This window comes from Cladophialophora carrionii (genome assembly GCF_000365165.1).
Source record: "Cladophialophora carrionii CBS 160.54 unplaced genomic scaffold supercont1.4, whole genome shotgun sequence".
NCBI classification, from domain to species: domain Eukaryota; kingdom Fungi; phylum Ascomycota; class Eurotiomycetes; order Chaetothyriales; family Herpotrichiellaceae; genus Cladophialophora; species Cladophialophora carrionii.
This window is the reverse complement of record NW_008481829.1, coordinates 111,448-138,468: the sequence shown is the minus strand read 5'-3', so window position 1 is coordinate 138,468 and position 27,021 is coordinate 111,448. Positions and strand designations below refer to the sequence as shown.

Here is a 27,021-nt window from a genome sequence, read left to right as displayed (position 1 = left end):
TAGGGCAAATGCGCGCCCGACGAGATGTGCGCGAGGAGATGTTGCCGTTGCCACAGCATCCAATCACTGCTGTCCCTGTGGACTCCGACGAACCCGCTAGCGACCACAAGAGCCGGGGATGTGGATGAGATGAGCTCAAGAATCAGTTGACGACGCCAGTCAGTGTGGGGTAACTGAAAGCTAGACATCATCAAACATCCCTGACGTCTGTCCCTTTTTTCCGAGCGTTGCCTCAAATCTGTTGTCGCGGTTGGCACTCCCACATGTCCAGCGGCTTGTGCTGGGATGAGTTGGCAGGGCCAGAGATTGTAACGCTGAATGTACCTAGTACTGAATGTGACCAGTACTGTGATAACGGGCTGGTTCAGCAGGACTTCCTGGTCAAACAGACACAAAGACATGCCGCCAGCCCTAAGAAGTGCCGAGGTTCAAGGTCATTGCCAAACTGGGAGTCCCGCCGTCGTGCGGGATCTTCCATTGGCACGGACAAGCGGCGAAGCCCGATTTGCTCTAAGTTTTCGGCCCTCCCTCATCAACACAGATGGGTGACAGTAAGCGCTGGATTGGGTACGATCTCTGCACACAACGGAAAGTGTGGAGCGACCGACTGTAGAAATACCATTCATTCTCCAACGACACGACTCTATCACCTTCATGGCTTTTCTGGTCCGAGCACATGCATAAGCTACTTAAGAAGTTTTCATACATGCATAACCTGTTCTCGATTGGCACAGAAATCTTGCCTTCTGTTCCGGTGTCAACCATCCCACGCGAGCTCAACTGTATTGCCATGCACCGAGACCAGGAGCGTCCGCCGCAAGAGGGTCGAATCCAATACACTGAGACACGTTGCCCAGCGGAACCGTTGCATTCTTCAGGTTGCCGAACACTTGGTAGATGCCTCGGCTTCGCGTGGGACAAGCCATGAAACCTGTGATTCCAAAAGGAGCTCCGATGGACATCAAAAGACGTCCAATGTATGCTCCGGGTGCCTTTGTATAAGTGAAAGGACATGAAATTGCTCCAGGTGGCATCGATACGCTATGAGCCTGAGTGTAGCCAAGCTCGCCTCTTTGGGTGACATAGATTTGCTGGCCGCCGGGAGCAAGAACGCCCTTGATGGAGTGTTAGCCTGTCATGATGTACCTGCCATCAGAGGTCCGCTCACCATGCTGCAGAGTGAAAGGACGGTGGTGTTGCCAGGCTGCGAATACCGGTTAGCATGCACTGATATTGTGGACTGATATGGAATCTGTCAATGTCGCCACTAACGAGGTTAACTTACAGGGCATGCACCCTGAGCCTCAACTTGTTCCGGGCAGTACGAGATGGTGTTGCCTCCCAACCAGAAGCGCAGTCCTGCGGCATTCATTGGGAGGAGGTGGATCTCGGAGCCACTCCGCGCGGCAGTGACTGTGAGCCACGAGGTTGGCTGAGTGAGAGGCGTGGCGTAGGTTGTGGTTGAGCTTGTTGTGGTCGAAGTGAGAGTGGAAGCGATGACAGTTGCAGTCAGCGTACTGGTCACAGTGACAACGTCTCTGATTGCAAGTGGGTCATCATAGTCAGCTTGATGACGAGGAGAGGCGCAGGCAACTGCAAGGAAGAGTGAAAAGGCGAGGAGAAGAAGCGAGTGCAGCATATTTGATGGGTGAGTCAATGATTGACAAGGTCAGAAGTGAGAGACTGAGTGGTGTACGGTTCAGTGACAAGAGCAAAAGAGGCTTCGGTGTGTTGAAGGGTATTTGAGAGAGAAGTGAAAGAAATGTGTTCCTTCCTCAAATCACCTTTGCGGGACCTCACAGCTGTATTCGTCGCACCGAGTGCGGCTTCCCGTGTCCTGAGACGGCGCACAAAGTCGATATCTGTCAATCGTTTCCTTCTCGGCTAGTTCTCGCTATTGTTTTGACCGTGACGACAGACTCATAGTCGGACGCATCTGATCGTTATATTCTCGGCTTTAAATCTCAGCCATGCCGGCTCCCATCCACAAACATCGCAACCCATTGACTTAGCTCCCATCAAGTCGTACAACATCCGGCCTGTCAAGTTTGTTTAAGTTTTGCAGGTCACTCTAACTCTGTGAGGATGTCTCCGGGCACCCACGATTTCTTCGAAACCCCACAAGTGCATTGCGTCGAGGCAGCGCCTTGCTTCTGTCGGCCGCCCGAATCGACTGACTCCCACTGCCGCTCACCTTCCAGTGGCCCTCAGCTCTGTTCTGTCTGGCTCCATCCTGGCTGATCCATGGCTCTGACCTTTGAGATGTCCGAGGAAGGCATCATGATTCCGCGACCTATGCCAGGCCAGAAGTTGCTCTTCCGTTGTCCCGGTGTAGAAAGCGGCGTGGTCGACTGCTCCAGTCCGAGCTCTTGCTTGGACGGCTTTGTGATTTTAAAATGCACTTATTGAGAGGTGTCCACCGCCCAGCGAGTGTGCGTAAGGTCATCTTTGATTATGCTCCGAGGGTTGATTTTCATGGAGGCAGAACAACCTAGTCTCCCTGGCCGCATACAAGGTGCAACAACAACAACAGGTGATCACCAAGGTAGCGGTCATTCGTAGATAGATGTCGTCATGGAACCCAGCTGCCGCCTGGAAGTCTCATCACACGGCTCCAGAATCCAGGTCGATTGCATCTCGGCCCAAGGCTTCGATGCGTCTCCGGCTATTCTGCCACCTGTCTCGTTGTTAGCGAAGAAACAGCAACAGAATAGAGCAAGGGCTAGCAAAAACTCTTGATGAAGACTCTGGAGCCGGGCATTCCATGTGGGGCGGACTTACTTGATCCATGACAATCCTTGCAGAAGTGAGTCTGCCAGATCATCCAGCTTCATCTTGCCAGCGTTTGCTGCTGGCTTGCTCGTAAAGTCCTTGTTGCAACCAGATACAAAGTCAGCGACAATCGGTTGCATCTCTTTTCCCACGCAGATGTTTGCGTCTGCTTCTCGGAGGATATTGCCTGCTAGCTGAATTTTCGCTCTCTTCACCTCCTGTCCAACCAGTTTACGGGTGGACGGACGCATACAGCCTTCAAGCCAATATCGATTGACCCGGGAAGGTTGCATGGGCTCCACACTCAAATGCAACTTTCGCTCCTCAATGATGGTCCGAAGTGACGCGTACAACATTCCCTCGAATACCCCTACCCGTATCGTCCATTCTTGAACTGCCGGCCCGCCTCCGGAGCGAAACCTTTGTCTCTCGATCAGAACATGGTTTGGCTGACAAGTTTGCAGCATGTAGTTGATGAGTTTGTACGCGTGCAACGCATAGTCGACGGGTTCAAATGACTCTTTCGAAGCCAAAACCTCGCTTGCATTGTCAACGCGGACTGATATGGGCACTGCAGTTGTGGCATCTAGTGACTCGGATACTGCTAGGCGACGCCATGCTTGCAATGTGGGTTTCGTGTACTGCAGATATTTCGCCGAGTTTGCTGCCTGTAGTGACGCTGTGATATGGGCGAACGCCAAGTTCCTGATCCCCATATCAATGCTCAAGAGACTTAAGTCAGAGGCGTCGCTTCCATCCTTGCTTGACACACTCGTCACTGCCCGTCGAATACCCTCGATCCGGACTGCCTTCGTGCCGCTGCATGGTGCGCCGATTGCGATGGCAAGTCGATGTAGCTTCGCAGTGGTGAGCGTGTCGAGCCATGGCTTCGCAACGGGCATCACAGGTACAGGTCAACCACCAAATGTCTCGATCAGTTTTCACATTTTGAATTTAAACCAGCACGAAGTTCAATAAAGACGCGCACTCAACGCGCTGCCGAGAATCCTGAACGCGCAATTTGGCCAAGACGCGCGAACCGCGTCACCAAACTTGTTTCTCCAAATTGCGTAGTTCTAAACAATCGATACTTATTCCTTTTCGCCTTGCCACTTCATCAAATTACAATCTGCTAGAGATGTCGTACGCTCGAGACTCTACACGACGAGCACCACCCTGTACCTCACCTTACCCTCTTCCAGCTTCTTCACGGCTTCGATGATGCCTTGCCTTGTCATGGGGAACTTCTCAATGACAGGCTTGATATCGTGCTTTGCGCAGAACCTCAACATCGCCTTGACCGATTGCGGATGCGCTCCTCCGCTCCTAATGAGACTGTAGCCATACAACACGAATGGGAGGGCAGGGACTGGAATGTTGTCCATGCTGATGGTGAGCGGAAAGATCTTCGCAAACGGCGCAAGAATAGGCAGGTACCTGTCCAGGATTAGCATTCGCTCGATCAATTCAGTTTCTGTCGGACTTACAGAGCGAGATCAGGCAGCACCGAAGTCGTGATCAACAAGGAGTCCACAGGCTCTACCCCTTCGAATTTGGTGACGCCCTTCGTCGCATAGAAATCGCTCGCCCCGAGCTGGAACGCCTCTTCTTTCTTTGATTCGGTTCCGCTGAAGACCACGGCTTCCATACCCATCTTCGATGCCATCTGGATCGCGAGATGCCCCAGACCTCCAATCCCCAGGGAAGTGTTACTTGACCGCAATCAACGCTTCGAACAGCGCACTGACCTATGATACCGATGCGGTCGCCTGGCTTGAAGCCATGTTCATACAATGGGCCCCAGACAGCTGGTCACAAAGGTCCTTAGCACGTCATCGCTCGAGTCGGTGCTGGATACAGGGAGGAGGGGGCTTACTGGCGCCACCACACATCAATGGTCCTGCGGACTCGGAAGAGATCTCATCCGGAATTTTGAATAGGGCCGACACATCCCAAGCCACACCACTACCGAAACAACCTTGGTCCAGATTGGCGATCCCAAATCGTGCGCTATTTTGACACTTAAAGTGCTGGCCTGAGTTCGAGGTTAACTCCAGAACTGGCGCAATATTGGCTACGGTCTGGGTGTGGCTCGCTCCGGTTATGGTGGTGCCTTGTCGCGAGCTCCTTGTGAAGATTATGCTAGGGAAGAGGGAAATATAAAGTCACTCACCGGTAAGACACGGCTTGCAATACCCACAAAACCGTCTACTTTGCTGTCAGCCTTCAAGAACTGCACCGGGGACAGTACAAAATTCGCAACGGCCAACACCAGCTACGCGCATTGGGTATCACTCACTGCATCCACTGCGGACTTAGATAGCCTTGATCGACGTTAACAACAGTGACGACACTGTAAACCCAGGTCCTCTCAAGGGTGTGGGAGTACTCACACCCATACCAACACGATCACCGACTCTCAAATCTGATATCTGCTTGACAAGGCTTCCGATCTCCTTGATTATGCCCACACCTTCGTGGCCAAGGCCCTGTTCTGCATGCTTGTAATGCTCATCCGTCTGCATTGTCAGTCGAAACTTACAGGTAGCATCACTTCGAGCACAGGGAAGGCTTACACCGCAAACACCACAATGCGATAGTTCGGTTAGAGCCTGGGTCGGACCAACGTCCCTGTGCCCTCTTGCCTCAACTATCTCTCCGGATTTGGAGCCTTTGAAGACGGTGAAGTCGATACCCATGGTTGGCTGTGCAAATTCTTCTCTGGAACAGTAGGCCAACAACGAGAGATAGGATCGACTCTGGAAAGATTCATGAGGTGAGAGAATATCTATCTATGAGCCTGTTTATATTGTTTCTCTCTGAGAACTATTTACCATGGTGGCAGGCGACTAGATGTTGCGCCCGCCACCCATACCTTCGCTAATTGCCGCATTCGGCAAGAGGAAATTGATTGGCGAGCGCAGTCGGATATCAGCAGTTGGCTTCTCCCCTGACTAAGCCATCCGACGATTCTTCTACGATTGTGCTCTTCGCAGCAGCTAGACCAGATGCTCTTCAAGGAAAATGCCATGTTCGAGCGGAGCAATGTGGCCTGCAACCAACTGTCATCGCAGGAGGCGATCTGATTACTACTCATACGGCTGTCTTGGTGTCCAGTCTTAGCCTGCAGCAACCTGAAAAAAGCCAGCGCGATATAGAAGAGGCTTTGTGCAACTGCGAGTTGCTGCGGTTGGGCTGCTTAGGTAGTACCGAGGTCACTGCAACAGCGCCTCCCGTGACTTTCAGGAAGCTGAAGGGGTTCGACTGAAAAGGCTTACAGCGAAGCGAGCTGTCGGCATTGTCATAACACCAGATCTGCATCGTAACGACAAGGTCAAGACCTCCCCTGCAGTTGTCGCAGCTCCTGCAAAGGAGGAATATCCTCAAGCATGCCAGGTTGCAATTTTCCCCACAAAATTCCAGAATTGGGTTTGGGTACAGAGCCCTGGACCTCTATGGCTTGCGTGGGTGTGATGATATGATCACAGACAGTGTCAAAGACCTCCGGCATTAACTCTTCATCCAGGACTTGGCAGTCGTGAACCACGGCAACGCAAGGGACAGAAGAATGGACAACGTGGATGCTACTCAGCATGGCCCATTCGAGATCGAAGAAGCCGTGTCCCTTTCCAAATCGGATGCCAACTTGATTGATCGCCCCCGTGCCCGTCACCATCAAATCCACACGAAGGTCAAGCTGTTGCATTTCAGCAAGTGTTAAATGTCTCCCAAGTCCTGGCTTTTCCATGGTGTCTAGGAGGCTCGCAAGCTTTCTTGCCTCAGGTGTCGTGATGACCACTGGATCCAGCAACCAGAACCCCCTTCTGAGGGCATAGGTGGTTACCAGTACTTTCTTGCCATCCTGAAGAGCTCGGTACCGAAGTCGCTCAAGACAGTTGTCTGGGGTTATGAACACCACTTCGGCGTGGGTATAGCACGGCAGGGAGGCTAGTCGCTGAATGGCAGCGTCAGATCCATGGAAATCTGCGATGAAGCTGCAGAAGTCAAAGTGGAACCGCGAATCTGGAAAGGCGACCTCTCGCAGTCGTGGCCAGACCAGTTGTCGGATACTGTTCTTGTGATCGGTGGCCATGGCTTCCCTTGAGGCTACTAAACTGTCAGCTCCTTTCTCTCGGCGATGCACCACAGGAAAACGACTCCCAGGAATGGACTGTGCTAGTCATCCATTTCTGACTCGGATATCACATTGGAAGCCGGCGAGGACAGCGAGACCGGAAGAGCAACGAGCGTCTTCTCCGCACATCCCCCCCATCCCTCATGTCCATGTGGAGAATGATCCACTATCACATCCACCGTGCCACTCCATCCAGGAGGAATCCAGCATTTCAGAGATACCCAGGTATATTCAGGAAACGGCAACATGGAGCCGCTAATCAGGCAGGTCGGATGCTCCCAGGCAGATGTACAAGGTACCGTCGATCGTATCGGGCGGCAAATGGTAGGTCCACGCATGAGGCACCATATACTCTTTGGAGAAAGAAGTTGCAGGAACTGGCCCTCGAACATAGACGCAGTTTGCTTCCACAAAGCACGATGGATTATGCCTGCCGATCGATCCACCACCGTCGACTTTGTCTCCTCTGAACAGCAGGCACGAGGCTGGTTCTCCACCCTTGGCACGCTTCATATACCGAACGGAGGATCCACGTACGCCAACTGTATTCGCTAATAAAGAAACTAGCTCTCGACATTGGCAGCACACCGGTGACTATCCGTTCATGTCCCTTCAAGTGGAATAGCATTGACCCCATGCGGATCCCTAACCTCGGTGATGATGAGGCTACCTGCCACGACCGATATAAGCTGGTAGCATCAGCTTCTCCACGTTCTTCAGCCCCAGACCTCGCAGTTCACGGTGACAAAATCGAATCCTGGTCTCCCTGGTAGCAACGATGGGTGCCTTCATCACACTCCGTGGCCGTAAGCTGTATTGGCTGATGAAATTCATCTGCGGTACTAGTTTTATGGTAAGCTTCGTGTTGCGGGCAGGCGATGCTGGCCACACGGCATTCCCCTGGGATTCTGACCTTGCCATGATACTGACTTGACGGGGTCCATAGATGTACGGTTATGACGCTGGTGTTTTGGGAGGCGTCCTCTTGCACAAACCGTTCCTGGACGCTATCGACAATCCGACGGGAGAATGGGTGATTCCCTGGATCTCCAGCTCCTATTCCTTGTCGGCATGCATCACCTGCGCGATTGTGGCGACATTTGCATTCAAAATCGGTCGGCGGGGGACCATCATCTTGGGCAACGTAGCTGCTGTGGTCGGTTCGGTCATTCAGTCGACCGCTAACTCGGTTGCACAACTCACTGTAAGCAGTCGATTGACACTCTCGGCAATGTACTTGAAGGACTGTTTCCGAGTCCTTGTCTCCTCAGCGAGAGTTGCTGACGTGGTGTCTCACATAGGTCGGCCGAGTGATCACGGGCTTTGCTATCGGCTGTATTTCAAGCGCTGTCCCTACTTACCTTGCGGAAACCGGCGTTGAAGTCGGCGACCGTGGGCCAGCCAATGCCTTCAATGCGATAATGCTGATTTCCGGCGTCCCGTTGGCCTATTGGATTGACTATGGCTGTACCAAATCCAATGGGCAGTGGAGCTGGCGGGTTCCCATCGCGTTCCAGTGCATATTCGCTATTATCGCAGGAGTCTGCATGTTCTTCCTCCCCGACACGCCCCGTTACTACTACGCCAAAAATCGGCATAGCGAGGGGGACGATGCTCTGGAACGGTTGAATGATGCGGCCATTCAATCTGAACAAGTGCAGCGAATCAAAAGAGAGATTCTGCTTGCCATCGAGGCAGAGGATGAAGCGGCGTCTAGCCTTCACTGGAGAATGTTCCTCACCTCGGGTATCATCGACCGCACACCAATGAAGATCATCCGAAGGTTGTGCATATGCTTCTGGCTCCCCATGATCAGGGAGTGGATGGGTAGCAGTTTAATGGCCTATTACAGTGAGTTATCCCAGTCAGTTCGGTGCTTATGCTAATTGCCGCAGGCTCGGTCATCCTCAGCAGAGTCGGGGCTCGACCTTCCCTGGTCAGTCTTCTTGCCGGGGTGCTGAATATCTTCTTCGCTCTCGGCTGTGTACCGCTGTACTTTACCATCGAACGAGTCGGCCGCCGCTCGGTGCTCCTCTACGGAGCGTGCGTCATGTCCGTCCTCATTCTCATCTTTACCGTGCTGCAGGCGGTCCCTGCAACGACTTCCATCCAGTGGGCGGGAATCGGCATCATCTTCCTCTTCCTCTTCGTGTTCGGGTACGCGTGGCAGGGCTGTGTCTGGCTGTATTGCTCCGAGATCGCCCCGCTCGAGTATCGACACATTGGCGGTGCTTTTACCGGGTTTGGCGAGTGGTTGATGACGTTCATTACCGTCTTCGCCGGCCCCATCGGTCTGACCAATGTGGGCTGGAAGTTCTGGCTGTGGGTGCTCAGTGGGAACCTCGTCGCCATCGCCTTTGTGTTCTTCCTCTGCCCGGAGACAGGTGGCAAGACGTTGGAGCAAGTGGATTTCTTGTTCAGCAAGAGTGAATTTGTGAGTGGCATGAAGAAGGCTGAGCAGGATGAAGAAGAAGGAGAGGAGAAGCGAATTGAGCAGCGAGTTGAATTGAAGGCATAGGTTGGTGAAAACTGCCATCAACCCCTGATCTCCGGTTGGTGCCGCCCGAAAGTGCTGGTAGTTCACACGCCGCACGAAGTATCAACGCAGCCCACAGAGTCCTGGCGGGACCGGCTTCCACGGGAAACTCAGCTTCAGTCGGGTGATCGGGCAGAAAGTCGTCCTCGTCCTCGTCCTTGTCCTCAGGTAGAGCCGCTCCAGAGGCTCTATCGACAAATTCCAGACCTAAATCGGCTCCAGCAGACCTTGTGACATGCTACTTGGTACGCAGCGACTTGAAGCTCAGTCTCTGCCGGCCCAGGCCCAAATGGCGGCTAGACATCAATACAATAAGAGTTCCGACCTGTCGGTGTGGCCGTCACGGTCCTTGAAACGCTGTGGCAAGCTGACACCTACGTCGCCGTGTTGCGGACTTTTACAATCACATTTCGGGACTTCGAACACAGCCCAGCCCACTCCGTGTCCAGTAGGTCAACAGTGCACAGGGGCGACGGGCAATCACAGCCATTCACCGTCTGCCCGTTCTCTCCATTAGTCCGTAGCAGCTTGACCATGTACGTAGGAAATGACGGTTCGTGACTTGAACTGTTTCGAGTCTCCCGACTCCCAGGTTATGCCGTACAAGATGTACTCATCGGGAGTATCTCAGCTCTGCATGGTCCATTTGAGTTCTGGACGTGCCCAGTTTGCTGAGTGCCGTGTCCTTGAGGATGGCCGTCCGCCTCTCGACGTCGATTCCGGCGTTGATCGCGGCGCTGATTCAGGCCTTTCAACTTCCTCAGCCGTTTCCGCGCATTGTTGCTCGCGGCAGTGGCCCCCATCTCGACTCTCGAGTCCTCGGCTTCGTGGAGAGTCCCCGGGTCTGTTCGCGAATGGGTGGGTCAAGCTGTAGCGGGTGAGTGCTGCCCCCCGTCAAAGGGTCGATAGATGATAACCGAAGGAAGACCGCTCGTGTGGTACCCGGATTGCAGACATGGTATTTACATAGGTACGTAGGTACGTAGGTGCGCAGGTATGCAGTTGCCTGTCGCGTCACCACGATCCGACCCATCCTGATCAAGTTGAACACCCTCTGCACGGGGTCAGCGAAGCAAGGAGGGCTAGGCGAATAGGCCAGATAAAGTGCAATCGTACCTGACGCCCGGGGGGCCATCCACCCGTACTTCAGCTGTGCGGAAAGGACTTTGGCGATGTCGTCCGATCGAAGACGAGGTAGATACAATCTGCCATTTCGACGACACGATTGCTATCTTTCGGGCTGTCGGTTGCATGTCAATCAATGTCCTTGAAGGAGGGCCGCATTCTTTCTTCTGGGGGACCGCCATCCCACCCACATCGTAGCGTTGTCTTTACACCGGGTTCACAGGACCACGCAAGTACGACTTTTGCGAGGAGGCGATTCTGTCTGCCGTATATTTGGGGCGGAGCGACTCAGGCTCGCCGTTCGGACGGAGTGTTCAGGGTTCTCGACGGAGATAAGGACCACCGAGGAGGTCTTGCACGATACCTTGGCCAACCTGCGCTTTGGACCACTTCAAGTCCTTCATCCGGTCGGTCTGGAGTGCCTATCTGCCGTGAATTTGTGCACAGATGGGCTGTCGCTAGCGGAGTACGGACACTGATGTATATGTGTAGTTTAGATGCAAAGGACTCAAACGGAACGGACTGCCTAACTCGTAGCAGGGAGATCGAGCAGCGCTCTACTTGGGCTGACCCTTGCGTCTTGTGTCAACGAATTACTTACTATCCACTTCGTTCGGATCCTCGCCCTCAGTCCCAAAGCAAGCCAAGGACATTCTTCTCGGATCACGGTCACAGTCACGGTGACAGTGACAGTGCAGTACCGGTGACAACGACAACGACAACGACGGCGACAGCGACGGCTATGTTACATGGCCGCTGGATGCCGCAAATGATCGATTGACTGACTGGCTGACATGTTCGACCCGAGGCTTACTGTATGGAGGGACGGACGGGATCCTGATATCAATCGTCGCCCATCATCCCCGCACTCGCGAGTGATTGATATTGTATGTACATAATGGTACATACATCTGTCCATCCGTCACTTCTACTCCAACACGGGATTCTGTATCAACCTTTTCCTCACCGGTATTCATGCTCTTGAACAGAACCTACAGTCTTACAATCTCGCCTGTTCGATCCCTTCCCATCTACCTCAGGCAAACCCCACCACGGACATTCAGTGTCAACGGCACCTGGAGAATGTCGTCGTCGTCAGCAGCAGCAGCGGCACAGTTTCCCCCACCCCAGCTCAAGGCCGCGGCCGAGGAAGTCGCCTCCCTGCTCAAATCACGCGGCGAGACCGTCTGCGTGGCCGAGACGGCGGCGGGTGGGCTGATCAGTGCGGCGCTGCTGGCCACGCCGGGCGCGAGCAAGATATACCGTGGCGTGCGTGTTTTCCCATGTTTTCCAGCTCAGCCTACATAGCTCGGCTCGGCTCAATCCAACAACGGCGAGGCCTCTACATATCTGGAGGACAGTCAATGTCCCCTGTGACGTTCTTGAAAAATCCCTGCTACGACGGCGAGGGGCCTCGGGTGCTACGGTGGAGGCTAACGGACTCTGCTACGTGTGCTAGGGCTTGACGCTGTACACCTTGGAATCCCGGATCGCGTTCGCCGGCTGGCAGCAACGTGACATTGATGTCTATGACGGGCCGACGCCGACACTGGTCGAGGGACTGGCGCGCAGTGTCAGGGACAAGTTGGACGCGACGTATTGCATTGGCGAGGTATGTCCTCTGTCCTCCATCCTCTGTCCTGTTCGTGCGAGATTTGGATCTGTCATATGATTTGACGCTGGTATGATATGTCGCTGTGTACGAGAACCGTGTCAACTGACGGCGTTACATAATTTCTGTGTGTCTAGTCCGGTACGTATCTGCGTGTGTGTGCGTGAGAGTCTGTGTCACCCACTCGGGTCTATTTACTTGCGTTGGGGACCCATCGTGTTCCTTGTCTGGCAGGATATGTTTTGTTGACCGCCGGTGCATTGCATCGATAATAGGCACCGCTGGCCCAACCGCGTCGGGTGACAAGCCCAATCGACAGCCGTGAGCATCCCCCTTTGTCCTTGTCCCCCGTCCTCGCCTTCGTGTTCCTCTTGGGCGTCGATCTCGGGAGTAATATCCGCGTGCTCCGGCTGCCTCTGCCTGGAAACGAAAAACAATTCAAATCATCTGACGCGCTGGAAACAGGTCATACGTGGCGCTCGCGGTGGCGAGCCAGAACGACAGGACGAGCAAGGAATTGAACACCGGCCTGGGCAACGACAGGCAGGCAAACATGGTGGCTTTTGCAGTGGAGGCGCTCCGTCTGGCCAAGGACTTCATCGAGGGAACCAGCAGTGGAGGGAAGCTGTAGGGGGAGACAAGGACAGAGAAGAGATGCCAGACACCCCAACGTTTGTGCAGTGTGGTGTGTTGAAAGGTGGCGTGCCGTGCAGTGCAATGCAATGCCAACGGCTGTAGCTGCTGCAGACGATGCTACCGGTTCTGTTTGCATTCCCAGAATCGCAATCCTGTAGTCGTTTATCTTGAACTCCCGTTTCTCGGTCTTGTGCGGTGCGTTGGCCTGGGACAGGGCTGTGACTTGGCTTGCTAGGATTCTCCTGCATCCGCATCGACATCAAGCTCGGTCAGCGTCGGGTCTCCGAAAGTGTCGCTCGACGTGCATGATGGGGTCGGTCTCACCCAGAAACTCGACTCCGGCTTGGGGAGCACGAATGGACTTTTCGGATGCCATCTTGCTCGACGTGCTCACCTGGCAGGGGGGAAGGGAAGATGAAGGGGCGGAGTCGACACATCACATCACATCACATTTCATCTCATATCATCTCATTTCAGTTGAGTTCAGTCCGGTCCAGTCATTCATGGTGGCACATTCTCTCCCTCCCTCCATCCCTGTCTGTGTGGTCTGTGTGACGGATCATGTTGCGCCTGTGTCACCACACCAACCTCCCCCGCGCTCCACCACGCCATGCGACAATCGCAACGGCAATCGCAATCGCCAGTGCAAATCGACCTGTCAATCTCTGATCAAGAAATGTGATGGAATGACCGGACGGTTTCGCAGGGCCACGAGACCACGAGAGCCGTGCGCCGTGTCAGAAGAGAACATCTCCGAGGGCCACCACACATGCCAGGCGTGGCATGGTTCTTTGGGTAAACCATAATGGTCATGGTGACGGTGACAGCGCTGCTGGTGGCTTGACTGTCCCGACGTCCGGGGGCCCTGCATCCGAAGATCGTCCCCCAAAACTTCGGATGTTATTTTGGCGGGCAGAAAGGGAAAAGCTTTGTGGCGAACCAGCCGTGAGGGACGCATCATCACCCGCGGTTCAGGGATTCGAGACGAGCCGTGGATTTCATCTTGTCAGCATTTTCGCGCCGCAGGGAACCTTCTGCGCGACGATCATCTATCAAGACCCCTAATCTGGCAATGCGGACGGTATCGTACAACCACGTCGAGTTCTTCGAGTGGGGGAGTCTCGACCTCACCTTCAAATAATGCTGCCTCACACACACGATTGAGTTTAGCCACGATGATCCCGCAAATGTGATGCACTGTGAGACTACGACACGCAGGGTGTCCAGGCCGGGGTGTCGTAGACATGAGCGACCTCCCCAAGACAAGAGCGGTCAGGGTTCGACTTGTCCTTGCAGCTTGCTGGCGAGATTGATCGTACCGTGCAGACGAAGTGAGGGATGTCCGCCCATCTCAAGGCGAGGAATTGCGACACTGCCTCCAGCAGTGCACATCAGACATCACCTTCTGTCGTTTGGGGTTCAATTGCGCCATTCTATCGTGTTCGTAGGCCTGTCCTGGCGGCGATCACTCACCAAAGCCCGCTGTCGGTGCTGTCGCCGCAGGTGGCAAGTACAGTAGCTCCCCCATGACAAAGCACGAAAATACTGCACAGTAGCCGGACGACAAGGACCATGCATATCAATGTGAGCGCTGGTAAGTGTACGAGTACCCAGTACTCGGACGAGCACACAGTCGAGGCAAGGCATCGCATCCCTGCAGCGGCGCACAGAGTGAGGCGACAGGCGGGTCTGGCATGCCTCGTATGCATGGCCTCGTATGCAGCATGGGAGAATGGGGAAATCGAAAGGGTTATCATCATCCTTTTCCCAGCGTGGTCTTCCAATTGACAAGCACGTTGTCTTGCATGGGCCGCGTGTCGCGGTGCAGTTGCAGTTGCAGGTGTGTTCACCAGTCCGTCGTCGGGGTGTATCAGTATCGTCGCATCTCGAGGTACGAGATGCCCGTCTACTGCAGCTCCTCCTCCGGCCCTCGCCATCTTCCTCGTCATGCCCCCCGTGCAGGCCCGCGCTTCCCCGTTTCCCAATCTCCCAGGCTGGCGATTTTCGCCCCGAGCGCGGATTTGCGCGGGCCAATTGGCGCAATGGCTCGCCCCCTTGGTTGTATTGAGGTTTCAGGTTTATTGTTTGATCTTCCTCGCTAGAGGCTGCAAGGGCCAGGAAACCAATAATGAGTGCGAATCGCTTTTTCGCACGCGGCCGCGCCGTCGTATGCCGAGGATGGATGGATGCCCATGATGGACCCCAGCGGATGCGGTCGCGCAGGGCGAGCGAGTTGCGAAAACCGTACTGGGTGCCATTCACTGGGCACTTACCCAGTACTTGTCGAAGTCAGGAGTGGTACCGAGTACGCAGTACCTCTCAGTTGACCTGCTGGATTGGTAGAGTAGAAAGTACACAATACTGACTGTCTTCCCCGTGCTCGTGCTCGGTACGCCGTCCTGTGTCCTGGTACGGGGATCCCTTGTTCCTGGGGTGCTCTCTTTTCCTTACCGAGGACTTCTTCCTTGTGTCCCGTCCCCGTCTTCCGCTCCAAGCTGGTCGTGCTAGTGGTGTCGGAGGCAGTCGACCAGCTTACCCAGTACTGTGTACACTGCACTTCCCACGCCAATTGCCTGGCTGGTACGTAGCACCGCCCTTCTGCGGATCCGAAAGTCGCACCATCGGGCTTGGTGGATGCTGCGCAGATTCCCACGTGGCAGTGGCTCTGGAGTTACGTACTAGCAGCATTTACGTACAGAGTCTCATCACGACAAATCCTCTGAGTTTCGGTATGATCTAATTATTGTTTCTGTCTCCTGCGCTGCAATGGAACAATGGCACTTCCCTCAAGTCAGCTCGACAAGGAGCAATCGCAATGCGCTCCTGTGCGTGCTTGTTTGTGCTGCTGTTGTCACTGAAATCCAAAGGGGCGAGCCGATGTCAGGATTGAAGCTTTGTTGGGAGAGCACTAATGATCGTAGTACCCCCAGTATGGCGTAGGATGTCCTGGGTACGAGTGCTAAGTTCTGGGTAGATGACACGACTCCCTGACGGCGCCACACCAACAGGAAAATGAGAGCGGCCATTCCGTGGAGCTGCTCGAGGTGATATTTTCCTCAGAGTCAAAAGTCATGCCGATTCCGCGATGCCGTACCCAGTACACCGGGCACTGTGCCACAAAATCATCATCCACAAATCCGCACCGCATCGAGTCTGACTTCGCTGTTGTGTCACTAAGTGCTTCTTAGCGGGATGGATGGTGGGTGAGCTGGTTCAGCTTGTGAAGAATGAGAGCTTCGCTTGACCTTCGTAGAGACACCAATCGTACCTCATCGTCAGGATCTTGGATTTGGAGCTTCACCACTCCGTCCCCGAGAATGTGCTGTGCACTGACTGAGGCAAGCTGATTCGTCTCGCTTTGCTAGCCGGCTTTCTCGTCTCTGCTATCTGACAGGCTAGCCCACCGTCACATCCGCCAAGGACGGTGGCTGCTGATGCATTGCTGAGAGAGCCACTCTGCATACGAGGACCGGATCGAGGACGAGTTATCGGCCACGTTTTCTACCTTTCGGGGATCGGCGGAGAAGTCCTCGGGGATGCCTTCGAATCATGCTATGCAAGTGCTTGTACCGTGACTCGTCCACAGGAGAGTAGCTTCTCGACTCAGTTCCGTGCGCGCACACCAGACAATGAGCTAGTGAACGGCCCCTGTGGAAACGCAGTATTCTATTCCTCTCTCGGACATCTGGAGAGTGAAAAGTCAAGCTGGTATGATGCCATCGGCCCTTGGTTTCTTGCTTGGGGGCCACGCTCGCTTTGGCTAGTGGGAATCGTTTTCCAGGACCATGGCCCTGGGTCTCAAGCCGACACATCCCGCAAGTCTGAGATTCTTGTCCAGTGATCCAAGCGACGGCAAGCCGCAATTGACGATTCTTCAGCGTAGCCAGGGGGAGACGACGCCCACCTTGGCAGTCTAGCGGATTCCGTCAGAAGCCAGGCATCGACTTCGCAGAGGACACTCGCTGCCCTTTTCGGTAACTACCCAGTACGTGCAAGCCCAAGGATAGCACCCTGATGATTCGGAACGCCCATGCCGAAGCGCAGCCGGTTGGCGAATCCTCCTCTGACCGGTGCTTCGTGCCAGGACATGACGATTCGGTCATGGTAAAGTTGTAGTGAAAGCTGAATTCTATGACGCCCGCCTTGACAATTCCGTTTGCTCCTCCTTCTGCGGCAGTCCCAATGCACACTGAATCGGATCTCACGGTTGACATCACTGTCAGGCACAGATGGGTCTCCTGCTTCTCAGGACAGGGGCTACGAGTACGTAATCATTGCTCGGTGCAACCTCACCCACATCGTGGTGAAATTACTCGTACTGGGACTTGAGCAACGGTGGGATGTGGGACTTCTTCCTCATGCTGTGTCCCGTGCACTCTAGCATGGCTTATGAGGGGCTCTCTTAGATCGAAGAAGACGTTGCGAACGATCCAGAAGCCGGCTCAGTCCTCTACGGGGGAAGAAGATGGGGCGCGGTGAGTGTCCTATTTAGGAACAATGACCGTGTGCTGGAAGGAGATTTGACTCGGACTCACTTGTGGGACGAGGAGGATGGCATCGGTGATGACGGCGCCACGTGCGGATGCAGGATTCCTCCTGATGATTTTGCAAGGTTCCTCAGCCTGAGACATTTGTTGATTACTCTTCGTACTGCGGTGTCCACCGAGTCCCTGATCAAAGTTCGGTGTTTTGGGTAGCTTTTTCAGCCTCGCGTTCGAAGCGAGAAGGCGTCGGACAGGGATCGCCCACACAGTGGTTACCAGTCATGTGGACAGTGCCGTCAGTGGCCACGGCTCGACAGGCTATCGTCGGCGACCAAGGCGGATTTGTGGCAAGGAGCCCGAAAGGGAGTTTCCAAGGCCCGCTCCCGCCGTCCCTTCCGGCTCACAACCCAGCAGAATGGCACCAGAATCTTCGGTAGTGACGGGAAGGCGGGGAAACGTCGACAGGCATATTCCAGCTGCAAGAGGCGACTTTGGTGGCACCAGTGATATCTCAGGATTAGCAACTTGGGTCTTCAATGGACAGACCAAGTACGAGGTGACTTCTTAGCTTGCCAGAACCAACTACTGCTGTCGGTCAGGCAATTTCTGGGGTTTAGCAATTAAAATGCACAACCGCGCAGCATGGAGAAACAAAATGAGCGGCGGCCTTTCGCTCCGAGACGTACTGATTCGCATGAATGCCCGACAGACATCAAATCACTGCTAACAGCACGTACTCGTACATTGCGTTGGAAGTTCCAATGGCTGAGGCAGTGCGCGAGATTGTTGTCGCCCCGGAACTAAGCGACACCCCCTCGCGGCCCGACCGAGCACCTGGAGCTTCCCGGAGTCAGCCGTGGCACAATTCTTTGCAGCTGCCCAGGGTTCAGATGTAGCAGTCGAGCTGGCGATCGTCGGGGCCTCCACCCCCAATGGATCACGCAACTGGGTGCAACGTCGACGACCTCGGAGGTCGGAATAGACGATCAGAAACTATGATTTTCTGTGTACGTCGGTGTCTGCAACAAGGCAAGATCTGCCCGTGAATGCTGCCCAACGTCCGGGATTTGGCTAGGAATCGTAGCCTCGAGCATGTCCGTGTTCCATTGAATCTTTCGGAAAGAGGCACGCGCCGAGTGATTTGCCAACTCGGGAACTCGTCGCGGCAGCTGCGGATCACAATTCATCAGATATTCGTGCTCCAAGCTATGGTCGGTCGTCTTTAGAAGAGGCGGCTGGTGATACGTCCACGGACCCGCAGGCAACTGTGGCGCGATGGACATTCTCCGGGCGAATAACAACGCAATGTTTGTGGCCGACGATATCCTCGAGGTCTTTGCACTTTCTCTTAAGACATAGCTTGCCAAGGCTCGCGCTGCGTAGCACGGGGATGGCGTCTCCAAATCACTAACGCGAACAAGAAATTCCAAGAAATGATTCGCACCACCGACGCTTTGGTTCGGTGGAGTGGGGAGCTATCGAGTCGACGGTGTCGAGGATTCTGTCTAGCTTGAGCACCGGCATCCCGCCCCAGACCGTGCCATGGTATCTTTTGATTGGATGGTAGTACGTTTCTGTGCTCGGCCGATTCAGACTCTTCGACTAAGTTGAAAACTGACACTCGAACACCATGCGAGTGCACCGGTTATAAAAAGCGAGGTTGGGAAGTTTGAGGTGGGGGTCAGCGCGTATCGCACCTGCAGCTGGTCGAAGGATCAGTGTTTCAGGTTCAAATCTCCGTCTTCGGGTGCAAACCTGTGACTTGGAGCATCCCTCGACACGAGGACTCTGCATGAACCCGAGCGTGAGGCGCGTGACACGACTGTGGAGATCATGAATCCCCATTGCCAGAGGAGGTGCCGACACCAATATTGTGGTTAATGACCCGAAATGTACTGGGTACGGTGGTAGGGCCACAGACGCAGTCCCGAGCGGATGAATGATGAAACGTCGAGCGATCGGAAAGTCAAACCGGGTCCACACTATGTCCAGCGGCCATATTCCGTTGCTCGGAACCGAACTACGTATCAGAGTCACCAGAGTGGAAGTTGAGATGACGTTCGCGCATCAGTGAAGAGCAAACACGAGTTTCAATGACATTCTGAAATCACAGGTAACATTGGTGATATACACAGGTCAAGAAGCACCAAGCGGTATTGGCGAACAAGAAGCAACGCGTACGGAGTACCGCTTGAAAAGTAAGAGGTACTGGGCGACTGGAGTTTTCGAGGCCGGAGCTGAGCGGTGGGGGTGCCTTTTCCAGGCCATGCCCCTGAGCAACTGTGTAGACGAGTCGGCCGGATAGCTGGAATAGGTAAGGAGGAAGAGCGTAAAGCGACAAAGACATCTGTTCAGAGCAGGTGCTCCGGAGAGGCGTGGCGAAAAGGACGCCAGAAGTTCTTTTCAACATGCAAATTGCTCCGGGGATCTATACGAAGGGTTGAATGTGTCCGGAGCCTATGCACAGGCGGACCGAGTAACAGGGATCAGCCCCTCAGGGCATCCCGAGAGTCGACTCGTTGTGTTGCCAAGTTCTCTCGTATCCTGCACAGACGCAGAGATCATTTTCATGTGACCAACACCGGCAACCCCATGAGCAAAGCAAGTCCAACAGGACAGGAGACGTCAAAGTGGCCTGATTGGTACTTGGTACGTACTGTGTACTCTCGTTGGGCAGAGTCAGAATCGGATGAACAGCATCAAGACAAAGAGCATGTAGATCCGCCCCACGGCACTGTAGACATGGAGTAATTCATCTTGAGACACAACCCGTTGATAGATCATATACGAAAGTCTATAAGCGAAGCTGGACAGCAGCAGGCATGAAACCCGGCTGAGCGACGAGGGCAGCTCGTATTTCAGTACACACGCTGATTGAGATGAGGTTCGCCTCAAATCTCTCTCGAGACCAGCGGTAGGGTTGGGAAGGGTCTCTCGTCAAGTACCCCTTCGTCTAACCAACAGTGACAGCAGCCCGAACAGACCGCGATATGAAGCTCGGATGGTCCCACACAAGAGGTTCGTACCTGATTTCAGGCTGAACTTAGCTGATGGCCGGGAGCGAGGAAGTACTGGGTACCTCGGCATCCGGCCGCCGTGGGGAGAAATGGTTCGGTCAGTCGAAACAATCTAAGCACACGCCGCAGCAGCCAATCAATGATTTGGGCCATTTTCCAAGCCGTGCTATCCCCGAGCATTTTTTTTCCTTCCCGGAAGAATCCTTTGAAAGTCGGGGGTTACACGGTAGATCCAGCTGTGCGGAACCCAGGGCCACAGAATGCACTTGCAGAGTTATGCTTGAGGAGAGAATCGAAGGCCGATCTCGATGAGTGGTGAGCTACAGCGACAATCTCGCACAGTCCAAGCATGTACGCATGTGAAGACTATCACTGTCGCTTCCCACAATTGAACCTCATGACCCAAGCGTCTTGGCTCCACCAGGGCCTCGCCCCGCCTCAACTAGTACCCCGTAGGAAGCAGATAAAATCATCGGGTCTGACGAGCGAGGGGCAAGTCACTTGATCGCTGCCCAAGGTACCCAGTACTGGGCACGCGTACCTGCTCTTCCCAGGCCCGAATCCGCCCCATCTCGCCGCTCCGTGCAAAAGCTGCCGCAGTAGATGCCCCGTCACCAACAGCTCTCTACCTGTGCTCTGCCCGCAGCGGCCTGGACTTAACGAGATATCCAATTGCTGAGACGGAGAATATACTGGGGTACTGGATTATCTCGTCGCGAGACTGCCACCCTCGCTTACCCCTAGCCTTTGACTAAGCATTTCATTGTCCCCTCCATCGAGTATCAGCGTGACGGATTCATCAACTGGTTTCCACTTTTGCCCACCTCTTAGGAAGACCTTTGTAGCAGTAGTATCACGTTCCATTGATCCTCAGCTGGTCGGACTGTGTCATGTATTCCGCACCCTGATTGTAAAAGCCTGGTACTTCCCGTGGGCGGGCAAGAGTGTCGAGGAGGCCACTGCTTCGCCGTTATCATTCGTCTGATACTGTACGAGTACTTGCCCTCTCTGCGCGTGCCCAGTACCTTGCCCCGGCTGCGATCTGATACCTGGGGCTCGCCGAGGAGGTCTTTGATCGTTCGCCTCTGTGTCGGTGATCGCTGTAACCGACTCGACTCGACAGCCAACGGAGCGTCCAGCCCCGATTTTCCTGTCAGTCGAAAGTCTCCCTTCCACGCCTGTCCAGCTGCGCCTCCCGAGTCGCCATCGCACGTTGTCGTTGACAGGGCTCGAATCGCATTGCGTAAATCCCATCTGCATAGCAAGTGGCAACCGATCTCCTGGGAAAACGCCTCCACGCCGCCAGGCAGTCGCAGGCGTGCGCTGGAACCTGGATACGACGGTCGTACCAGTCACAGCCAGTCCCGTAGGCTCGGGTTGGCGCCTAGCCCGAAGCGGCAACAGGGCGGCGACAGGGGTCGTGCTGCTCTCCCAGGCACTTGCAGGCTTTCAATTTTAGGGCCCTGGAGCCCAGCGGCGAGCGGCCAGCAGCCCGCAATCATCCCATCAGCTAGCTAGCTCCCTGCCCTGGCCGCAGAGGCTTTCCATTCTTCCTCAACGCCTGGTCATCATCCACCTTGCCTCACCTTGACCCGACCCGCACCGCAACCTTCTGCTTCTGGTCGTCTTCCAATCCTCCGCCAGCGTCCAGTCGCCTCCACCTTGCCCGGTCAAGCCAGGCCCCTCTGTGTCTTAGCCTAGTCGTCCAGCGCCGATCGACAGCAGGGCATCTGGGACAGAAGCGCGCTACTGCTATCTCCTCCATCACCGCTGCTAGCACTGCCGGCTCTGGCCTGGTTACCGGGACCAAGAAGTTATCTCGCAGCACCCGCTCGACTCCATCCGCCATCCGCCATCACACACTCTGACCTCACCTCTTCTACCACTCTTCTCAGGCTCTTCCTGCGATCGACATCCCAGAACATCCCTCTGCCTCATCTTCTCCAGCCGTCCGCCTTGCGCTGGTTTGAAGAGTAGCATCGCCCGATCTGCCCTGGAGTCCCTGGAGGATGATCGGCCCCCGAGCCAGCTTTCTATAGCTACGATTCGCCTTTGGGCAGCCATTCCACCATCTCGAAGCTCAGTCCTCGGTTGCTTCCCCACTCACTCTCCCCCAAGACACACATCACCACCTCTCTTTAGACATTTTTGCTTGAACATAGCCAGCATAGCTCAGCAAGGGCCACCCGAGATATTCCTTTTTGCTGCCCAACCGTCCGGTCAAACTCCTTCCGAGGCTATGCGACCGTCCAGATCTCGGGAATAGACGTATCGACTGGGCAGCGACAACGACCTCTTCGCGCCGTCGCGACCCAATCCCCAAAAATCTCAGACTCGAAGAGCCGCGCCATCCGCCATCCTGCATCTAAATCTGATCTCGAGCTCGCATCCCCTCGAGATCTGGCCAGGACGCTCCAATTCGTTTGTTCATGGGAGGGTCAGTTTGTTTGCTTTGTTGATTACTAGACGACCACCAACACCTCGTCTGGCATCTCCGACCAGCGGCACCCGTCCCCCCAACCACCGGATTGTCATCAAATCCGCCTGAGCGATAATTCTGGTTGCGCCGATTTCCAGGCGGGTTTGCTCTTGTCAAGGAAAGACATTTCGCCAAAGTAGCAAACCTCGCCCACGCGCCGCGCGCTGTTTGGTCTCCCATTTTTCCACCAACCGAAGCTTCCCTTGCCAACCGGACCCCCCCAGGTTGCCAGCCTGCGCAGCAGGAATCGGACGTGCGACCACAGGAATTTTCATGCAGCCTGGCGAATGCGCCGTATAGACGATCGGGCCATGAGCATTTCCCGTTGATCGTGCGCGCCGCTTTCGCCTCTGCGTAAGGTCATGCCGCATTTGTCGTACCACGTTCCCTTGGGTATAGCGACGCGGGAGGTACGGGCTTGTCGGTTGTCAGGCATAGGATCCCAGGTTGAAAATGGATGAAGTTGGTGACGTGGATATCAAGCACGAGCGATCCAATCTTTACGGCCACCCACCGCCAAACCACATCCACCGTATGCCGCCAGCCGAGACCCCTACGTCGTACAGTTATCCTCCTCCACCAGGCGCAGGTATGCCACCGCCAGGCCCGGCGTGGAACCCGACGCCTTCACCCTACAATGACTCTGCAGAACATCGTCCGCCGCCACCGGACATGGCCCACCCTTCACCATACCCGCCACCACCTCCTCCTCAATCATATCCTCCGTCACTTCCACCCCCAGGTCGCGAACCTCCAGCTTATCCTCCGGATCCAGGTTACGGACGTCCAGGCAGCGTGTCGGGCCCTACCAGGTCGCCGGCGGAAGTGCAACAACCTCCATACCATCCTGTGAGTACTAATCCCCACGAACCTTCATACTATCCTCCCCCTGCGGACTACAGGCCGCGTCATGAATATCCAGGGCCACCGCCTCAGCCCAACGGTACTCATCATCAGCCCCCGCTGCATGTCTTGACGGCGGGCCATGAGATGATGCCCGGACAGCCCCCTGGACCGCCCAACTATGGCCCTCCTTCGGCGGGGCCACCTCCATCTGCTGGTGCCTACCCGTACGTCTATCCTGCGCCGTACAACGACCAGCAGAGACGGAAAGCAGTGCGAGCCGCACAAGCATGTGATTCGTGTCGACAACGCAAAGCGAAGTGTGACGAGGGAAGACCCGAATGTCAGCATTGCAAGGACAACGGGTTGAAATGCTCCTATCGAGAGATTCCTCCGCAGAAATCGGAGAAACAGGTCCTTCAGATCACGGCGCAGTTGGATTCACTGGCCGAGGACGTGAAGACGTTGGCGCAAAAGTCGGAAGAACGGGAGGAAAAGATCGACCAGTTCTTGACGCAGCAGAATGAAAAGATGAGCATGTTGCTGGAGCATTTTATGCAGAGTCGACAGACGCCCGCTGCCACCATGGATGTCGCCATGACAGACCCGCCAAGTCATACGCCGATGCGCACCCAGGAGCGACCCAGTCCCGCTCAGCCGCCACCTCCACCGTTTGGCTTCCGGCGACAGGATAGTTCTGAGGTCAGATTTGGCTCGCAAGCGCAAAATCCTTCCGCCGCATCTATTCAGCACATGCGGAACACCGAGATAGAGAGCCTCGAAGATACGCCCATGCCTGCAAAGCACACTACCGCCGCGCAGAATCTTGTCTTGTGGCCGTCAATCAAGGCCTTGATTCCAAGAGGGATCACTCCGTCCTACGTTATGGACGAGGAAACCTCAAGAGGACTCCTCCGATTATATGGATGTGGCGAGGGCGAAGACAAGGGCGACGGTCATGAAGGCGCGCCCAGCCCTGCTCACAGCAATTCCTCCGAAGGTCGACGGGTGGAGGAAGAATCAGCGTCACCGCATGGCGTTTGGGGCAGTGGACAACTGCACGTGCCGATGTCGAATCAAAACCAAACTGCACGAGAGCATCCCGGTGGCCTGAGTCCTGGCGGTGGATTAATGCTGGACTCGGAGGCAGTCGACAAATATTTCCGCAGCTTCATGGAGCACATGCACATCTTACACCCCTTCCTTGAGCCGAAAGTGTTGCGCAACATGGTCCATGCTTTCAAAAGAAAGTACAGCTGGGACTACCGGGCGACCCAACAGATTGCAGCCATTGGCAACAAGCGCAAGCGAGAGACGACCGACTCGCCCAAGTCGATAGATGACTATAATCGGCAACCCACCAAAGTCTACAGCGCCAGTCACGTCCCTCCCATTGAACATTCAATCGCCAATGCCATTGTCTTGCTTGTGGTGGCACTGGGCAAAGTCTGCTCTCACCGGGAACCCTTGCCCGGTCCAGCGTCGACGGCCGCCATGCGCACCTCGACACCACACGGTGCGCTGTACTCGGATCTCCCCCTCCCGGCGTCCGCTCCTACATCGCCATACAACAATCAGGCCACCATGAATGGCACAGTGTCGAGCCCAGCGAATCCGCAAGGCAAGAATATGGACATCATCCCCGGCCTTGCATACTTCGCCAAGGCTGCGGACATCTTGGGAGAACTGCCTGGTGGCGCCGATGTGTCGCACATTCAAGCGTATCTGCTTGCGGGCCTGTACATGGGCCAGCTAGCGCGCATCATTCCGAGCTATTTCTACATCAACAAGGCTTGCATTGCAGCTCAGATCCTGATTGAGTCCACACCCTATGTGACCAATACCATGAAGCCGGCCCGGCGAAATCTGATCAACTTCGCGTTCTGGTCGTGCTTGCAGCTGGAAAGTGATATTGCGGCCGAGCTGGAATTGCCTCTTAGTGGGATCGGGCGTTATGAGAGTCCTCAGCACAAGGAGTTCCCGACCAAGATCACCTTGGATGCCATACCTGAGTCAAGCGCCGACGACGACATTCTCAGGTTCTACTCGTACCAGATCCAGCTTCGGACCACGATGAACAGTGTACACGCCACGCTCTACCGGGAATCGAAGAACCTGCAGACGCGTCCGAGTGACAGCATCATGTCTGCGCTGGACGACAACTTGGAAAACTGGAGAAAGATGCTGAACGACTGGGATTGGGACGACAACGACCACGAACACCCAAACATCAACGTGGCCCGCATGCGAGGGAAATATTACGGGGCCAAGTACATCATTTGGAGACCGACTCTGCGCTTTGCTCTTCTGCAAGCGATCCATGGCCCGAGACCGAAGCGGCCGTCAGAATCGCCCGCGGCATATGGCCAGGGGTCCGAGGTCACGTCACCCTCGGTCTCGAACCTCAACTCCTCGCAGCCGGGTGGGAGGGATATCCCTTTCATTCGTCCGGAGCTCCTCGAGGGCTCGAGAAAGTGCATCGAGGCGGCCATTCGCAGCACAACATCCTTTGACAAAGTGCCTCGCCGCCTGGTCGTGACCAACATTTTTGGCACGACGCACGCGTGAGTAACATATCCAGCTCGTCACGATTGGTGTACTGACAATAGCAGGCAATTTGGGAACATGCTTGTCCTGTATGCGACTTTCACCTCACCTCATCCGGGCCTCAGTTCGCTCGTGCAAGAGGACGTGCTGCGACGACTGCACGATCGCACGGTCCGGATTCTACGAGAGAGCGAAGCCATTTCGCCGGTCCTGGCCAAGGATCTCAAGATCCTGGAGCATGTACGGAGGCAGGTGTTCCCCCCCTCGAATTACCCTCCGGGAAGCACGGCGTCGAGCTTCTCGAATCGGTGAGCCCAACGGCATCGGACCGGCTCGAGCAGATTTGATTCTCTTTTGTACATGTACACATTGATATCCCGGGCGGAGCTCTGTCAGTAAAATTCTTGCATGTGTTGCGCTATACGTGTGTGTTATGTGGGCAGGTCCTCCATTTCCTGCGAAAGTCGTGGCGGCATTTGTCCAAGCGTTCCGAGCGAAAGAACTACCAATCGTCAGCATCGTCCCTGTGTCCGGCATTTTCGGGTGTCCGAAATCATCCAACAGCAGCAGACAAGAAGAAGCTCACCACCATATTTCCACGGAGTTCACGATCATACTGAAATTACAACTGTTTTCTAACGGCCTATGGGAGGAATTCGTCGAATGTTTCGCATATCGCTGGTTGCCCGACGTCGCCGCACCCTAGCTTGTATATGGGGGGAGGAGGAATGTACAGCTACGCGAAGGATGGTCGGGTGGCAGAGTCACCAGCAGCTATTACCTTGTTGTCACATACTATATACCTGATTGGGTGGGACGAAGGAAAGAGAAGGCG

The 27,021-nt window shown here is 55.0% G+C and overlaps 7 protein-coding genes across 7 annotated transcripts; 3 read left to right on the top strand and 4 right to left on the bottom strand.

The window, feature by feature from the left end:
• Positions 1 to 776: 776 nt before the first annotated feature.
• On the bottom strand, positions 777 to 1,372 carry G647_04713 (uncharacterized protein; the record flags this gene model as incomplete). Its single annotated transcript, XM_008729052.1, has 3 exons — positions 777 to 1,115; positions 1,169 to 1,204; positions 1,286 to 1,372. The coding sequence occupies 3 exons, from the start codon at positions 1,370 to 1,372 to the stop codon at positions 777 to 779; spliced, it is 462 nt and encodes a 153-aa protein (XP_008727274.1).
• A 1,232-nt stretch (positions 1,373 to 2,604) lies between these two features.
• Positions 2,605 to 3,674, bottom strand: G647_04712 (uncharacterized protein; the record flags this gene model as incomplete). Its single annotated transcript, XM_008729051.1, has 2 exons — positions 2,605 to 2,677; positions 2,782 to 3,674. The coding sequence occupies 2 exons, from the start codon at positions 3,672 to 3,674 to the stop codon at positions 2,605 to 2,607; spliced, it is 966 nt and encodes a 321-aa protein (XP_008727273.1).
• A 255-nt stretch (positions 3,675 to 3,929) lies between these two features.
• G647_04711 (uncharacterized protein) lies at positions 3,930 to 5,471 on the bottom strand (the record flags this gene model as incomplete). The annotated part of the gene is made up of 7 exons (XM_008729050.1): positions 3,930 to 4,209; positions 4,260 to 4,484; positions 4,517 to 4,580; positions 4,649 to 4,807; positions 4,946 to 4,988; positions 5,166 to 5,291; positions 5,349 to 5,471. 7 exons carry the CDS (start codon positions 5,469 to 5,471, stop codon positions 3,930 to 3,932), a joined length of 1,020 nt encoding a protein of 339 aa, XP_008727272.1.
• A 635-nt stretch (positions 5,472 to 6,106) lies between these two features.
• G647_04710 (uncharacterized protein) lies at positions 6,107 to 6,865 on the bottom strand (the record flags this gene model as incomplete). Its single annotated transcript, XM_008729049.1, has 1 exon — positions 6,107 to 6,865. One exon carries the CDS (start codon positions 6,863 to 6,865, stop codon positions 6,107 to 6,109), a length of 759 nt encoding a protein of 252 aa, XP_008727271.1.
• Positions 6,866 to 7,685: 820 nt separating this feature from the next.
• Positions 7,686 to 9,425, top strand: G647_04709 (uncharacterized protein; the record flags this gene model as incomplete). Its single annotated transcript, XM_008729048.1, has 4 exons — positions 7,686 to 7,760; positions 7,854 to 8,111; positions 8,209 to 8,758; positions 8,803 to 9,425. 4 exons carry the CDS (start codon positions 7,686 to 7,688, stop codon positions 9,423 to 9,425), a joined length of 1,506 nt encoding a protein of 501 aa, XP_008727270.1.
• A 2,226-nt stretch (positions 9,426 to 11,651) lies between these two features.
• G647_04708 (uncharacterized protein) lies at positions 11,652 to 12,240 on the top strand (the record flags this gene model as incomplete). The annotated part of the gene is made up of 2 exons (XM_008729047.1): positions 11,652 to 11,837; positions 12,028 to 12,240. 2 exons carry the CDS (start codon positions 11,652 to 11,654, stop codon positions 12,238 to 12,240), a joined length of 399 nt encoding a protein of 132 aa, XP_008727269.1.
• Positions 12,241 to 23,249: 11,009 nt separating this feature from the next.
• Positions 23,250 to 26,498, top strand: G647_04707 (uncharacterized protein; the record flags this gene model as incomplete). Its single annotated transcript, XM_008729046.1, has 2 exons — positions 23,250 to 26,203; positions 26,252 to 26,498. The coding sequence occupies 2 exons, from the start codon at positions 23,250 to 23,252 to the stop codon at positions 26,496 to 26,498; spliced, it is 3,201 nt and encodes a 1,066-aa protein (XP_008727268.1).
• Between the last annotated feature and the right edge of the window lie 523 nt (positions 26,499 to 27,021).